This window comes from Ctenopharyngodon idella, chromosome 10 (genome assembly GCF_019924925.1).
Source record: "Ctenopharyngodon idella isolate HZGC_01 chromosome 10, HZGC01, whole genome shotgun sequence".
Taxonomy (NCBI): Eukaryota; Metazoa; Chordata; class Actinopteri; order Cypriniformes; family Xenocyprididae; genus Ctenopharyngodon; species Ctenopharyngodon idella.
In genome coordinates, this window is record NC_067229.1 from 11,013,679 (window position 1) to 11,030,425 (window position 16,747).

At 37.3% G+C, this 16,747-nt stretch overlaps 1 protein-coding gene across 8 annotated transcripts in view; it reads right to left on the bottom strand.

The window, feature by feature from the left end:
- unc13a (unc-13 homolog A (C. elegans)) overlaps window positions 1-16,747 on the bottom strand; it is a 45,985-nt gene that overhangs the window by 13,096 nt on the left and 16,142 nt on the right. For all 8 annotated transcript variants that reach the window (XM_051909893.1, XM_051909892.1, XM_051909899.1 and 5 more), the window contains 24 exons: window positions 16,172-16,218; window positions 14,435-14,513; window positions 12,538-12,612; window positions 12,222-12,441; window positions 11,107-11,334; window positions 10,885-11,026; window positions 10,622-10,791; window positions 8,538-8,653; window positions 8,224-8,387; window positions 7,979-8,132; window positions 7,811-7,879; window positions 7,507-7,596; window positions 6,428-6,562; window positions 5,887-6,020; window positions 5,708-5,793; window positions 4,930-5,056; window positions 4,723-4,819; window positions 3,661-3,804; window positions 2,115-2,192; window positions 1,994-2,017; window positions 1,778-1,855; window positions 1,567-1,655; window positions 1,329-1,481; window positions 1,124-1,247 (listed from right to left, as the gene is read on the bottom strand). In XM_051909893.1, the coding sequence (XP_051765853.1) occupies window positions 1,124-1,247; window positions 1,329-1,481; window positions 1,567-1,655; window positions 1,778-1,855; window positions 1,994-2,017; window positions 2,115-2,192; window positions 3,661-3,804; window positions 4,723-4,819; window positions 4,930-5,056; window positions 5,708-5,793; window positions 5,887-6,020; window positions 6,428-6,562; window positions 7,507-7,596; window positions 7,811-7,879; window positions 7,979-8,132; window positions 8,224-8,387; window positions 8,538-8,653; window positions 10,622-10,791; window positions 10,885-11,026; window positions 11,107-11,334; window positions 12,222-12,441; window positions 12,538-12,612; window positions 14,435-14,513; window positions 16,172-16,218 (2,823 nt within the window). The remainder of the gene's footprint in view (window positions 1-1,123; window positions 1,248-1,328; window positions 1,482-1,566; window positions 1,656-1,777; window positions 1,856-1,993; window positions 2,018-2,114; window positions 2,193-3,660; window positions 3,805-4,722; window positions 4,820-4,929; window positions 5,057-5,707; window positions 5,794-5,886; window positions 6,021-6,427; window positions 6,563-7,506; window positions 7,597-7,810; window positions 7,880-7,978; window positions 8,133-8,223; window positions 8,388-8,537; window positions 8,654-10,621; window positions 10,792-10,884; window positions 11,027-11,106; window positions 11,335-12,221; window positions 12,442-12,537; window positions 12,613-14,434; window positions 14,514-16,171; window positions 16,219-16,747) is intronic.

Consider the following 16,747-nt stretch of genomic DNA (forward strand, 5'->3'; position numbering starts at 1 on the left):
ACCTGTATGACGTTCTTTCATCCATGAAACACAAAAGGAGAAATTTTGACGAATGTTCAAGCTGCTCTTTTCCATGCAGTTTAATTGGATGAGGACCAAGGGTTGTTAAGCTACAAAATGGACATAAAGCAACATAAATGTAGCCCATATGACTTATGCACTATATTTCAAGACTTCTGAAGCAAATTGAGACTGAAATTTAAGGAATAATTTACTGAAAATTTCCTAACTTGTAGCTCTCAAACCTCTTTAAAATTGATGCATATTCAAAGTTGGTGTTTACCAAACTTAAATTTTTTGATTAATTCTTTACACAAAACCATTGTATGACTTGGAATAAAGTGCTTAAGTCATAGGGGCCACTTTTATAATGTCCTTTTTGAAACAGCAAAGTACCTTCATTGTAGAAAAATTAACAGCATGAACATACTTCAAACATCTCCTTTTGTTTCTATAGACGAAAGAAAGTACCAATTTGGATTGACAAATTAGTAAATGTTGACAGAATTGACATTTTGAGTGAATTTTTTCTAAAATTTTTGTCCTTTTGCAATTAGCATAACAGTAATTGGCAACAGGTTAACTAGGCCAATAGGGAGATGCCTCCCGTCCAAATGTTCAATCTTTGATAGAACTGATATGGGTCTCTTTTGTCAAAATAAACAAATACAAACAAAAATACAAAAAGAATAACAGTTATATCAAGACAAATTAAAAGCAGTAAGTTGTCTCTGTTCCTGTAGAAATGCTCGCAAAAATTAACTAGGATTCAAATATATAGAAATACAGTTAATAAAACTTTTTAGTCAAGATTAATATACATGAAATGTACAAATGTATGACTACAGGACCAGAGAGCAGTCTCGAGAGGTGCTTGAATGATATGGTGCACTCCCAACGTTTTTAGAGTGGAAAGATGTGTCTTTCGTCCAAGGTGATTTGATTTGGGAAAGGGATATGTTTTGTTGGGCAAGAGGAGATACATTTCCAGTCGTTCTGAGTCTTCATGATCCATACCAGAATATACAATGCTGTAAACAATCTTCACATTTATAAAAAAGGATTTCTACATGTAGTATGTCTCAAAAATCGGCTCCTAATGAAGTTCTAAACAGCTCATTACCGTTTGGTCAGTCAAAGGCGGCAGAACAATTGTCTTCTCCATTGTGTTCATGACCAGCTTCCAAAGCTCCTTCAGCACTCGCTTCAAGACTGTCTTCTCGCAGATCTTGGCAAACAGCGTGAGGCTGACAGGAAAAAAGGTAAGATTGGAAGTAGAAGTGTGAAATTTCCAAGAAGACGTCTAAATCTAAAGATTAGTATCTTACTTGCTGTCAAGGAAGTCCATGATGGGCTGGAGGACGTTGTCTGCGTCCTGTGCTACGCTGCTGCAAGCACTTGCTGGCACGTTCCCTGTCCCCTTCACCTGACTAAGTATGTCACCCATCTGCTTGACATTTTCTTCAATGTTTGGTTGGAAGCTAGTGGGAGAACGAGGTGGAGAACAGATGTTACTCCAAAAATAGAGCAAAAAAGCAATTTCTTCCTGATCCCTTGGTACCTCACCTGGTAGCAAAGATCCTTGCAAGGTCATCCAAAACATTGTTGAGCTTCACTTGGAGTTCTTTCAAAATGTCGCTAGCTTCAACATTCAACTGTAAGGGACATTAAGCAATGGTCAAAACCACCAGAACTTTACCATGCTTGCAGAAAGTTGTAAGTCTTTGCAAATCTAGGCTTTGCTAAATCAATGTTGGCAGATTTTTGGTTCACTTACATCTTTACCTCCCATGGCCTCAAACATCTTCTCAAGCTGTACCCTGAGCTGCTGGATATTGTTGATGAGGATGCATGGCTGTGTGGAGCAAAAACACTGTGTTAAAAGGCCTGAAATTCAACAAGACTACCTCAACCCACTAAAAAAAGAGTTCAGAGACTCTATTATTTTTTAAAAAGCTGCATGGCATATTCAACTCTCGTCAGATTTACAGACCTTGACAGCACCATCCTTTGCATTCTAGAATTAAAGAAAACACAAAATGGGTTAAATTCTGGACTTAAACAACTATTTAAAAAATATAAACCTGATTCCACAGGGCTTTTTAGACTATTACCACTTTCTCCTTAGTGCAGTGGTTGGGGAAATCCCTGGAGATAATGTCCGCATAGGAGAGCAGAACGTTGCTGATGGTCTGTGGGGTAAAGAGATCATGTTAAAACAAATCCCATGACAATGCAGAACTGTTCTACAGATTAACTGTGAAGGTCAATATTAATGTTGCTAAAGACTGGAATTCACTACATGACTGTTGCACAGATTTTTGCCCCAGTCTGGAGGAATTGACGCTAGTTGCCAAAAGTCAGAGCCTGTCTGCAGGTTTTGGTCAGTTGAGGTTCAAAGAAAATCACGCAGGGTATGATGGGCACAGACTCTGACTCTTTAGCTTCAAACATGTTTGATATTTTGAGCCCATTTTTTTGAACGCATTGTTTTCATTTTTAATGCATCTCTGAGCAGTAAGGCGCATGTTTATGTGTGAGTTTGTCGATTTTAGAGCTAATGGTAAGTCTGGTAGTATGTGATCCTCAGTCATTTAGTGTATGATGCCCAGTTTTTCTCTGTAACCAAAGTCAGCAAGCGTATGATGCCTAGGCCGGTTTCACAGACAGGGCTTAGATTAAGCCAGGATTAGACCTTAGTTCAATTAGAGCATTTGAAGGGTTAATTCACCCCAAAATGAAAATTCTGTCATTAATGACTCACCCTCATGTCTTTCCAAACCTGTAAGAATTTTGTTCACCTTCAGAACACAAATGAAGATCTTTTTGATGGCAGAACGCTGTCAGATTTCCTTCCATAGGCTGCCTTTGCAACTGACATTTTGACGCTTCGAAAAGTTCATAAAGAGATCAGAAAATTAATCCATATGAATTGAGTTGTTTAGTCCCAATTTTCTGAAGAGAATTGTTTGCTTGTTATGATGAACTGATTTAATTTTGGCTTAATTTTACTCGCACGTAAACATTGATCAGCGAACATAAGCAGAAGCTCAACCGAACCTGAATAACGCACAAGAACAAACCTCTTCCGGAAGCTCATTGGTCACTAAACCCCTCAAATTCATATGGATTCGTTTGTGTTTTGAAGATTAACTAAAGTCTTACGGGTTTGGAACGACATGAGAGTGAGTAATTAATGACAGAATTTTCATTTTGGGGTGAACTAACCCTTTAAGTAGCTTTAATAAATGTGCCTTAGAAAAATAAACATTACTGGTGTGCATCTCGAGACAAAACAATGGCACTGACATATACTGATATATCAGTGCAAGTTGCTTTCAGTTAAAACAGCTCAAACGTGCATTTTAGTCAAACATGCATTTTAAAAGTTGTGTAGTGTATTCCAGCATTAAGTTAACTCTTATGTAACAATTTGCTTCATATCATCCGTTTTTCTTAAACCAGGTACAAACTGTCATTTTTTACAATGATTTTGCCGAAACTGATTTTGGTTTGTAGTAGGTTACAATCATGCTAACAAAAGTTTGCGACCAAAAGCTCAGCTAAGCACTTGAGTTTTACTCACTGACATTATGTCAATTTGAAAGTAAATGAAATTATAATGAAACTATTAAAATAAAAAGAGCAGTGTCAGGTGACCTTTGCAAATCTCTTCATGTAGTGTCCAACAATCTGTGGGTCTGGGCACTCCAGCTTTTTAATGATCTCGAAGCTCTGGTTAAGCTGCGAGAAGACGTCCACTACCGAACAGGAGAAGAGTGCGTGCTCTGAAGTTTGCTGATACTGTAGGAAAGAAAGAGTTGGATGTGCAGTCAGAAAAAGTTCTAGAATAGAAGGAGCAAGAGACCGCACAAGCAATTTGCGACCAGACGTCAGGTGTGAGCTCTTTCGTCTGGAAATAATTGGGTTGAGGTGAGACTGTGGCAGGTTCCCAAAGGGGGCTCGGTGGAACTAATGAACTAAAGAGCGTGCTTATTGGTTCAGGAACATGCTGAGGTGCTTCGAGGGCTCTCATTCATCAAATTTTGACATGTCTGGCTGCAGGCTGGAGCTCTGTTGTTACTGTAACTTATTACAGCTGGTAAACTAAATAGTAAGAAAAGTTTATATATCATATATATATATATATATATATATATACAAACTTTTATGTTAGATGTGATTAATCATGATCAATCAATTTGACAGCACTAGAATTAATGCAATAATCATACTATATTTCAATAATATGCATACAAAATTTATATATTACATACATATTCAATATATTTTTGTTTTATGTTTTTGAGTTCAATTTTTTATGGATAAGTATTTTACTTGTATTAACAACAATGATTAAATGATGATGACAATAATAATGTAAAAATTGGTATGTTTAAAATTTTAAAGACATTTGTAATAGTACATATGTAATTCTGATTTATAAATATCAGTAGTGATATTTAAAATTAAACATTAATGCGACATTACATTTTTATATATTTCTACACTGTACAATAATCTGACACCACATTGAAAATTTGGGATATAAATTTTATTTATAACAACAACAACAATAAAAAAAATATTATTATAGTTTTTTTTTATTTTTTGTATGTTAAGCATAGATATTTTTAATGATTTATAAACTATGATATTTCTTGAATCTGTATCGTATGGCACTGAAAATAGGGACCAAAAGGCAAGAGAAATAAATCTCACCCCATCTTTTTTGTCACGCTCCAGGGCTCCGTGCAAGAAGTCTCGAGACACCTCCTCATTCTCATCCAACCACTGGATGACAAATGGCTCAAACCACCTGCAGAGTAACATCACCACCTAAAGCTTTATTACCCATCATACCATGGTCACAATGACATTTTGAGTGTGACTGACTCGTATCATTTTTGTGTGTGAGATGCCACTCACGCGGGATATTCAGGCACTCGGCTCTTGAAGAAAGGCAGGTCTTTGCAGTATTCATTGTAAAGCCACTTTACTTTGAAGTGCAGGTTCATGTAATCGGCACTCTTGCACAGGCGGTTCTTTTCATGCTCTGAAAGCCGTGAGGTGAAGACAAAAGCTCTTCATGAAACAGTTGAAGATTTAAAGGCACATAATACATCTATGCAGAGTTGAGGACCCCTACTGAATCAGCAAATGAGAAGAACTCCACCACATGTCGACTTTTCACCAAGTGTGAAATTTAAGTGGCTATCAGTGAGAAACCCTGCAATGCTTGAGTTTCTAACTAAAATTCTAACTTTTTTATTGTATCACATCTGTTAGTCAAGTTATGATAATTCAAGACCTACAGCTGAAACTTTTGAATGAAAATGAATGATTAATCCATACAAAAGCAAGATACATATTCAAGAAAAAGTTTGGACTTAATATTGAGTAATATTATCAATTTGACAGCACTGACACTATCAGGAATTGAGCTGGATGATGACACTATTGTCATCTGTAGAGCTGAATTTAACTTTTCATAATTGATGAACTTTACGCAGTCCTTGAACTAAACTGAAACAACACTGAACTGACTTGAACTAAATAATGAGCTGCTTTATAGCAGAATTTGAATTTGTCCTATATCACCACTGATTATTATTTTCCTGTTTATTACTGTGAAGCTGCATTGAAACAATATGTATTATAAAAAGAGCCATATAAATAAAATAAATTTCCCTCAGCTTAGACTCACCTTCCATGGCGTACTTCATATCCTGGGCAAACAGGTTCCACATTACCTCTGCGCTGATCTTTCCTACATTTAGCTCTTGGGGAAACCTGTGTGGACCAGAGCAAGCAATATTAAGACCCTAAACAGGATTATGAAGGTACATTGGGAAATTCTGTGAAATGACATAGTGCTGGACTCACTGGTTAAGGCAGGGGGTGTAAGAGTTCTTGTCCTCTTCAATAATTGAAACAATGAGGGTGATTAGCTTGGACCAGAAGTCCAGATTCTTGATACTTGGACCTTGTTCCTCTGGAGGAACCTCTCCTTTTTTGTTCTGCACAGAAAGAATTCATTTTGAAATCTAATGGAAGCTTAAAGCACATTATGTCTTTTCATAATCTGCCAACCTCTGGAAGAAATTACCCTACTAAGCGCACAGCAGGAATGGCTTTTTTTTTCAGCCAGCAAGCAAACAAGCAAAAATATGCCAACCACTCCAGGGGAACAAGATATGGAACAATCCTGCAAAGCTTTGCAGCAAAATATAGTAAGTAGCCCAGGGTTAGATGTTTAATTCAACAGGAAGAGTGTTTGATATTTATGAAGGGAATTTGTAACATCTTCAAAGCAGCATAAACAAAAGCTGCAAGATGAATTGCACTGATAAAATGACTTGGATGCTCCCAAGGCAAAAAGCTTTGTGGATTATCAGGGTTGGTGAGCCAGGGAGTGTCGACTCACCGGGTCTGTTTGGTACTCTCGACTATACAGTTCATGGCAGTTGTTGAAAATGTATTCGTAGGTAGAGTTGAGGCAAGCCTTCACACAGTCCTTCACTACCTGGCTGGCACGAGGAGGACTCTGAAGTTCTTGGACCTAGAGGAGAAGGGTTCATGATCCATTCAGATGGATAATTCAGCTATGAACAAAACTTTTAATATTGAAGATAAACTTTAAAATCATACAAAAAGAAAATCACACGAAAAACTGAAAAGAAAGTGGTACGAAAATCATACAGAACTCATATGAAAAAGAAAATTGTATGAAGATCATAAATGAACTCACATATTTAAAAGAAAACTGTACAAAAATGGTATGAAACTTGAAAATTGTCCAACAAAAAAAGAAACATACTAGTGCTGTCGATTTGTCTTTTTAATTAATCGGAATAAATCGATTTGACAGCACTAAAATATACAGAAAAGAAAATCATAAAAAAATTGTATGAAAAAGAAAAATGTACAAAATTCATAAACAAAAAATATGAAAAAGAAATTGTATGAAAAAGAAAATATTATGAAAATCATAAAAAAAGAAAAACCACAAAGTAAAGAAAAACAAAATTGTATGAAAATCATAAAAGAACATCATACAAAAATTGTATGAAGCAAGAAAATTGTCCAAAAATCTTAAAAAGAGAGAAACATACAGAAAAGAAAATCATACAAAAATTGTAAACAAAATTAAAATCATACGAAAATCATATAAAAAGAAAAAACACATTGCAAAGCAAAAGAAAAATTTATGAAAATCATTAAAAAACACCTTTCAGAAAAAAACATTGTACGAAAACTGTATGAAAGAAAGAAAATCATACAAACCTCATTTTAAAAAATTATATGAAAAAAACATATAGAAATATGAAAATCACATGAAAATAAAAAAAATTATGTAACCCCCCGAAAACAAAAAAAATCACACATACACACAAAAAAAACTATGAATATTTTAGGATGATATATTGATACAAATCACCAAATAGTGCTTCAATATATGACCAACATTTACACTGTCAACAGCATCAAGGATTCACAACTAACCTTCATCCTGAAAAATGTGATACTGGTTAGTAGGTCCACAGTAGACTTGAGGTCCTGTAGCCTCTCAGGACTGCTAGCTGGGAAATTATTCTAAGGGACACAAGAAGGGGTGTTATCAATACTCGTTCTTTTTAATATTACTTTATACTTTTAATACTACTTTATGTAGTCGCTTCAGACTAATAATTCTCATTTGTCCGACTGGAAGATCTCACTGGCTGGGAACGCCACACTTACCATTTAACTTTAGTTAAGAAAGATACAAAAGCAAGAAAACATACAAAACCCCAAAAAGTCACAATACCCTGTACATAGAGAGGTCAATCCTCAGAGAGTTGTGGAGCTGGTCCAGAAGCTTGACAAATCGCTCTTTCTACAGAGAACACACAAGAAACCACCCCAAATTATTGGCACAAACACTTTAATGCTGAAGTTTTCACTATGTGGTGACATGGTTGGTTTAAGCACTCACCCCAAAGTTGGAGGCAGCGAAACGGTCTGAGGCAGATACATTGTTGGTGGCCTGTGTTGTGTGAGCGTAGTAAGCATTGATGTTGGCCAGTAGAGTGCTCATGACTGCAGGCACTCCAGGACACATGTACTTTGATGACAAGCAAGCAAAGTGTCTAGAAACAAGAAGGTACAAAAAGTACCTACAGTAAGTACCCTAAGCAAACAACTAAAACATCAATGTCAAAATTACGAGGACAATCATACGTCATGGCTTGATAAATGGACTCCACTCCGTAACGCATAGCAAACTCATCGACAATTTCTTGGGGCGTCTCTTCAAAGTAAACCTTCCATGCATCATCACCCTTGGCATCTGGTATCTTCACCACCCCGTTGTTCTGGATGTCCGTTAAATAGTGGAAAAGGTTCTATGGAGAGATGGAAAGAGGGTGTACATGCTAAGTACTTGCTAAGGACTAATTTGATATACTCCAGCAGAGACTTGTTTAGCTTGTTAATAAATGATCGTAGGTGGAAAATGAGATTGACAAACATGATCATAGTGGTGTCAAACTGACCTCATGCAAGCAAGTGTACTGGACGTGGTACGGAGCTACGGTTTCCTCTCCTTTGATCTCCACACTGATGTGCATACGAATGGCTCCCGACACAGCAGACTTGTCTGTACGCTTGTCTGAAAGGAAGCAAAATTAAGCTGGTAAATTTTAAAATCAAAGAAAAGAAAGAAAATCAAAAGGAAAACTGTGAAAAAAAGAAAGTGGTACAAAAATCATGAAAATGAAAGAATGTGTGTGTGTGTGTGGTTTAGATGTATATATGTGGAGTGGTATTGGTATGATGTCAAAGCCCCGCCCCTGCTTCCCTTGAGATGTTCCTATGGAGTATTATAATGGGGTTTTTCAATTTATGAGTAAAATAAAGCCTGAGGTAAACATAACTTGACTATACTTTGACGTTTTGTTCTACAATGTAAACCCATAATAAACGTAAATTTTGAAGCAGTTATGATCATTTTTGGAAATGTATGTACGTTTTTTATAAGTAACTATATAAGACCATTTGGGATGTGTGCGCAGATTAGGTTGAAGAACAAAACCTCAAAATATTGTCAAGTTATGTTCACCACACAGACTTTATTTTACTCATAAATTGAAAAACCCCATTATAAAGCCCCATAGGAAAATCTTGAGGAACCAGCAGGAAATTAGTCTTCTGAGTTCTTGTGTCATCCCTGCACCGCTCTATATAATCATAAAAGAAAAAATACGAAAAAGAAAATTGCACAAATATCGTATGAAAAAAGAAAACTGCAAAAAAAAAAAAAAAAAAAAATAAATCTAAATCACATGAAAATTGTATGAAAAAAGATTTTGAAACCAAATGAGCTATATTGCAATGCTACTACACAAGTATGTGGTTAATACAACTTTTAAAGGGATAGTTCACCCAAAAATGAAAATTATCCCATGATTTACTCACCCTCAAGCCATCCTAGGTGTATATGACTATCTTCTTTCAGACGAACACAATCAGAGATATATTTAAAAATATCCTTTGTCCTCCAAGGTTTATAATGGTTGTGAATGGGGGGGGGGGGGAACTTCAATGTTTTGAAGTCAAAATTAATGCATCCATCCATAAAAAAAAGTAATCCATACGACTCCAGGGGTTTAATAAAGGACTTCTGAAGTAGGGATGTTACGGTGAGAAAATTTTCCCACTGGTTAATCGACATGTGACAACACCGGTAATACCGTCACCGGGGGGCGGGGCCTCTACCTCTTTTGTTTTTTTTTTTTGTTGTTTTTTTTTTGTTTTTTTTAAACCGCTTATGGGGCCGTTCACATATCGCGTCTAAAAACGCATGGAAAGCGCGGCCACGTCGCTTTCTCCTTGTTTCCAAAGTGCTTGCGCTCCCGTGGCGTCTGTCATTGCTATGCAACCATGAACTGCGCTCTCCGCTACGAGGAATATTTTTGACATGAAAAATAAAAATTAACCTCGGTGCCGCGGTGGGCAAGTGATGAAACCGGTGTTGCTACTGAACACCGGTAACACGACTACCGTAATAAGCCTATTCTGAAGTGAAACAATGCGTTTTTCTAAGAAAAATATCCATATTTAAAAGTTTATAAATTCAAATAACTAGCTTCTGGCGGACGACCGTAGGTAGAATGCGCAAGTAGTCATATACACCTAGGGTGGCTTGAGGGTGAGTAAATCATGAGATAATTTTCATTTTTGGGTGAACTATCCCTTTAAGTCTCTTTCAAAGATAGTGTTACAAAGTGGAAATTTTATGACATTGCTATGTTAGCAAGAAAGTAAACAAAAACTAACATAAGTATATTTGAGCTTGGAACAGAAAAAAAGTCATGTCATTTGCTTTGATACATTGCAAAAAAAAGTCATGATATGTGACCGCCCATGTAATGATATGTCACACTAATTGTTCTATAATCTTTGGTCTCGCTTCTAAAGGTCAAACGGGAGTCAGTCTGTTGAAACAGTCTGATCTTTAAGCATTGCATTACAGCTTGACCTGAGCGCAACGTAAATAGAACGCAAATAAAACATTATTACATTTATCTTATCAATGTATTTCGATATTTTCTAAGAAAAATTTGGCTTGGTTACTCACCCAGGTTGTACCAGACGTCCATTTCACCGCTCAGAGTTCGTACCTCGATGATGGTCTGACCGAGGAAGTCGTCAGACTCACGTTTGAACTTCTGTTTGACTCTGGACTTAATATCGTCATCCTCGTCCCACACGCGCACTTTGATCCGATCGGAAGAGTTGTGACACTCACTGTTGAGATGTTTTTGTATCACCATGAGCACTGATTCTCGATAAAATGTATTTGATATACATTAATCAAGATTCAAAAAATAGTCCACTTACAAATTGAAGCTCTCATCCCATACAGGGTTGAGGTTGCCGTAGATAGTCTTGGTTCGTTTTTTGGTCTTGCCTACTTGCACCGTAACATACGGGTCGCTGGAGCCGGTCTTGTCCTTTGCCTGCAGGCCCTGGGCGCATAACACTGAGCAGAGAAACAGAGTTAATACTAAGATAACCAATATGACATATAATAACCTTGTGCTGGTTGAAGTGGGTCATTACCGGTGATGCTGATTTTGGCCGACCACTTGGACGTTCCGTCCAGGACGCTTTGCTTGACCTGCTTCATCTGTGCCACGTGCGTGGCCTTGATGACTGCAAACACGTCCTGTATCAGCTCGAATATCTCAGGCTTGTTCCGTTCACGGATCTTCATGCGGTCTTTCAACACCATGATGATGTTCTGCGTGCGATCCTCAGCTCCATGCTTAGAGCTTTTCTCTGCCGCTCCTGCAGAAGATGGATAAGGTTGATATAAATATATTTTATATTTATCAGTCAATAGTTTGGAATAATCATGATTTTTTTGTTTTGTTTTTGAAAACATAACATAACATAACATAACATTGTCTCTTTTGCTATGCTTACTTGATCAAAAATACAGAAAGAAAAAAACACAGTATTGTGAAATATTATTACAATTTAGAAGAACTGTTTTCTGTTTTAATAAATTTTAATATGTAATTTATTCCTGTGATGGCAAAGCTGAATTTTCAGCATCATTACTCCACATGATCCTTCAAAAATCATTCTAATATGCAGATTTGGTACTCAAGAAATATTTTTTTATTATTATCAATGTTGAAAATAGTTTTGTGGAAACCGTGATACAGTACCATTCAAAGTCTGGGCTAAGTAAAAAATCAAAAAAGCAAAAAAATAAACACTTTTATTCAGCAAAAATACATTAAATTGATAGTAAAGACATTTATAATGGTGCAAAAGACTTCTAGTTAGGGTTAAATGCTGCTTTTGAAGTTTACATTCATCAAAGAATATTTTCAAATAAACAAAATTACCACAAGCATCCATGTTAAAATATAAAGCTTTCAACATTAATAAGAACCATTATTAATAATTGAGCATGAATAACAATTGACATTAATTGAGCCCAAAATATTACATATTAGAATGATTTCTGAAGGATCATGAGACACTGAAGACTGGAGTAATGATGCTGAAAATTCAGCTTTGATCACAGAAATAAATTAGATTTAAAAGTATATTACATTAGAAAACCGTTATTTTTAAAATAGTATATTATAAATACTGTATATTTACATTTAAATAAATACAATATTTGACAGTAATAAAAGAAACTCAATAAGTAATCTTACTCTGCAGACAATCGGCATTGAGTAAATCTTGACACTTCTCGTGGCACTTGACCCCACACTCGGTACAGCGCATGCCCTGTCGAGCGATGCCCCACAGAAGCCCCTCGCACTCGTAGCAGTAGGTGGGCGTGGTGGCCGTCCACACCTCAAAATTGTGTGGTGTGGTACAGGAAATGGGGTAGATCAAAGCCTGCAGGGTCTTCTTATAGACGTGACTCTTCTGCAAGATCATTGAACAAATCAACAGGTAAATGGAAAATGGTTCTAAACTGCAAAATGTGAATATCCAGGAAGAAAACAGGGCTTGTTGACATACCAATTCTTCATTGTTAAGTGTGCTGGAGGCCATAGCAGAAGTGATGCCTGCTTTTCGAGAGTTCTGGACAAGAGACTACAAGAGAAAACAAACATGTAGGGCTCAAAATAAAATTAGGAGCAAATGTGTGTATTTTTTTTTTTTTGAGTGAATATATTTGATTGCTTCCTAATATATGACATGAACTGAATACTGTTTTTAGCAGTATTTTTTGTCAAAGTTACTTATGACAAAGCAAATGGTATTTTAAAATATAACAACGTAAGTAACAAAAACAATAAAATAAAAAATTATATAGAACATAAATATATAAAAATATTTTAACTATAAATATGTGATGAAAGCATCATAGTTTCCATGTAGAAATCCTTCTAAAGTATGAAGTCTTAAATAATGAAACAGAAAACTGTTTATGGCTGAAATTGAAGTATTTTACCCAGGAGTGCTGAAAAAGGTAGTACTCACCATTGCCTGCAGGAGGTGAGGCATTGGAAAAGAAATAATAAATAATAAAAAAATATTTTAGAAGTTTGATTCGATTTAATTTGATTACATGCATCACGAACTGCACAACCAGGGTTGATTAAGTCATAAAAGATGACAATTAGTGCTAAATTCAAATTATACTTTTTATAAAACTACTGACTCAACCACAACAATAAAGTATTTATGTAAAGAGGTCTCAAAAAGTGCTTGTACAACAATTCCGCATGAGGAAGACAACTATGGAAAGAGCAGAGAGAAATAAAAAAGAGAGTTGGGTACTCTGTCTTTTAGGTGAATTGTTTTTGACAAGCGTTTTAATTCTTATCAAGTCAGCACTTTGGCTTCTGACTCTTAGAGTCAGTGTCGGTGACGGTAAGCTGGATTAAAACCGACAAACTGCGGAGCTGTTTCGTGCAGCATGGTAATTTCTCCCTCATCTTCCAGTCCGTAGAATCAAAGAGAGCCTGGTGGCATTGCATGTTCTGACAGCCCTCCAGTGAAGGCTGCCAGGAGCGTTCTTGGCTGAATAAGTACGGCCAGACCTACACGACAGCTGTCAGCTACTGAACGATTTTTTTGGCTCTCATTACTTTGTTTAATCAATACATAACTAACTGTCCTGTCAGTCTAATGATAAGTTTTGCAGAAAGTCGAAAACATAGTTAATTAACATGCAGTGATGCAACATAACTCTTGAGCAATAATTTAAAACTTAATTTCATTCCATGCAATCAATTTGATTTTTTAAATGGCACTACATGAATATATTTTGTTGGCTGTAACTAGATTGAATTACTAAGCCGAGGTATTTCTGAGGCAGAGCAAGTTACGCTTTTGGTGAAAAACGTTTTTTTCTCTCTCTTTGGAATAACATGCACTGAGGAATTGGGCACAATAAGACCAGAAGCATGTATTAATAAAGTAAATAGGTTCAATTTAGATTTCATGTTGCCTCTATCAATGCAAAAACCAATGATGTTTGATGTTATTGCCACCCAACCTTTTTTCAATAAGTGGAAAAGATCAACAAGCTCTCAAAGTAGGTTACAGGCATGAAACAAGGTTAGCAGGGAATGAAGTCAGCTCAGGAAGAAATACAGAGACCAAAATTAATGGGACTGTAAAGGAGACATTGAGGCAGTTGGGAGGCTGACTGGACTGGTGGAGATTCATCAGTCTAAAGGGTGAATGGAGCTGAGTAATGCTCTAATAATGTCTAACCCTGTATTCATGACTCAAACAGATGTGCCACAGAGACTTCTGTGAGCTACAGACCCTTGACGGACTACTGCCCAAAATAACCACGCTGACATATATGGATGGAGCTTTTGAAGAGTTAGGAAGGTGATGTTGGGTCCAGCAATGCTTTGGTTAAAACTCTGACGTACTTAAGCGGGGGTGTGTGACTCACCAGGTCTCGAACGAGAGGGATGGCCTTCCTCTTGCGTAGGTCAGGCATGCTGTCTATGCTGTAGAGAGCACCTCCAGGCCTGCGGATCAAATGGGTTAATGCATTTCATTAATACACATGTACAGTATCTCACAGAAGTGAGTACACCTCTCACATTTTTGTAAATATTTTATTATATCTTTTCATGTGACAACACTGAAGAAAAGACACTTTGCTACAATGTAAAGTAGTGAGTGTACAGCTTGTATAACAGTGTAAATTTGCTGTCCCCGCAAAATAACTCAACACACAGCCATTAATGTCTAAACCGCTGGCCACAAAAGTGAGTACACCCCTAAGTGAAAATGTCCAAATTGGGCCCAAAGTGTCAATATTTTTCCAGCACTGCCTTAACCCTCTTGGGCATGGAGTTCACCAGAGCTTCACAGGTTGCCACTGGAGTCCTCTTCCACTCCTCCATGACGACATCACGGAGCTGGTGGATGTTAGAGACCTTGAGCTCATCCACCTTCTGTTTGAGGATGCCTCACAGATGCTCAATAGTGTTTAGGTCTGGAGACATTCTTTAGCAAGGCAGTGGAGGTGTGTTTGGAGTCGTTATCATGTTGGAATACTGCCCTGCGGCCCAGTCTCCGAAGGGAGGGGATCATTCTCTGCTTCAGTATGTCACAGTACATGTTGGCATTCATGGTTCCCTCAATGAACTGTAGCTCCCTAGTGCCGGCAGCACTCATGCAGCCCCAGACTATGACACTCCCACCACCATGCTTGACTGTAGGCAAGACACACTTGGCTTTGTACTCCTCACCTGGTTGCCGCCACACACGCTTGACACCATCTGAACCAAATAAGTTTATCTTGGTCTTCCAGTAATATCCTTAGTCTGCTTGTCTTCAGCAAACTGTTTGCGGGCTTTCTTGTGCATCATCTTTAGAAGAGGCAGCACTCATACGTCTATTTCCCAAACACAACCTCTGGATATGACGCTGAGCACGTTCACTCAACTTCTTTGGTCGACCATGGCGAGGCCTGTTCTGTGTGGAACCTGTCCTGTTAAACCGCTGTATGGTCTCCACTGTGCTGCAGCTCAGTTTCAGGGTCTTGGCAATCTTCTTATAGCCTACGCCATCTTTATATAGAGCAACAATTCTTTTTTTTCAGATCCTTTAGAGAGTTCTTTGCCATGAGGTGCCATGTTGAACTTCCAGAATGAACTGACCAGTAGGAGAGAGTGAGAACGATAACACCAAATTTAACACAACTGCTTCCCATTCACACCTAAGACCTTGTAACACTAACAAGTCACATGACACCGGGGAGAGAAAATGGCTAATTAGGCCCAATTTGGACATTTTTACTTAGGGATGTACTCACTTTTGTGGCCAGTGGTTTAGACATTAATGACTGTGTGTTGAGCTATTTTGAGGGGACAGCAAATTTACACTGTTATACAAGCTGTACACTCACTACTTTACATTGTAGCAAAGTGTCATTTCTTCAGTGTTGTCACATGAAAAGATATAATAAAATATTTACAAAAATGTGAGTGGTGTACTCACTTCTGTGAGATACTGTATATTATTATTATCAATTTAAAAAATAGAGTTCTTTAAAAAATAGTGATAATCTTTTGGAAAAGATTATTTTCCATAGAGATTCATAATGCTTCAGGTGCATTCCAATATTTAAATGTTTATACAGTCTGAAAAAGCGCTGCAATCCTCTGGTGACACTCACCCTGCTTGCAAAAAGAGTGACGCAAGTCCTGGAGTTTCACCTCGAGCCTGCGGGCAACAGAGAGTGACAGAGGGATCAGTGACAGAGCTCCATATATCTCTATTTAATTCATCCATTAAACCATATTAAACTTCTTTTCGATATCCATGCTGACCTCACAATGTAGTTTCAAAGATATAATTCCCATTACAGAAAAAAAGACCATTGTCTGTTTTGACTGGACCCAGAAAGAGCTTGCAGTCGGCCGATCTCATTGACGTCAGCTGCAAACCTCTCTCATAATTAGACCGGATTTGCTGGACCACTTTATCTCAATCATCATTATTCTGTCATAACTCCATTTGTATCTTGGAGAAAACACGCCATAGCCATCGATCAAAAAACGTGTTTACTTTGGACCCTTACATTGCCACACCCACCTTTCAGACTGCTTGTCCAACTTCGGCAAAGCAGGGAAGAGCATGACAATCGCTATGGCAATGACAAAAAACTGAAAGAAAAAACACACAAAAACAAAAACAAATGGGGTGGAACACAAAAAGGGGCCAGGTACAAGATCTCAAAACGGAAACGTTT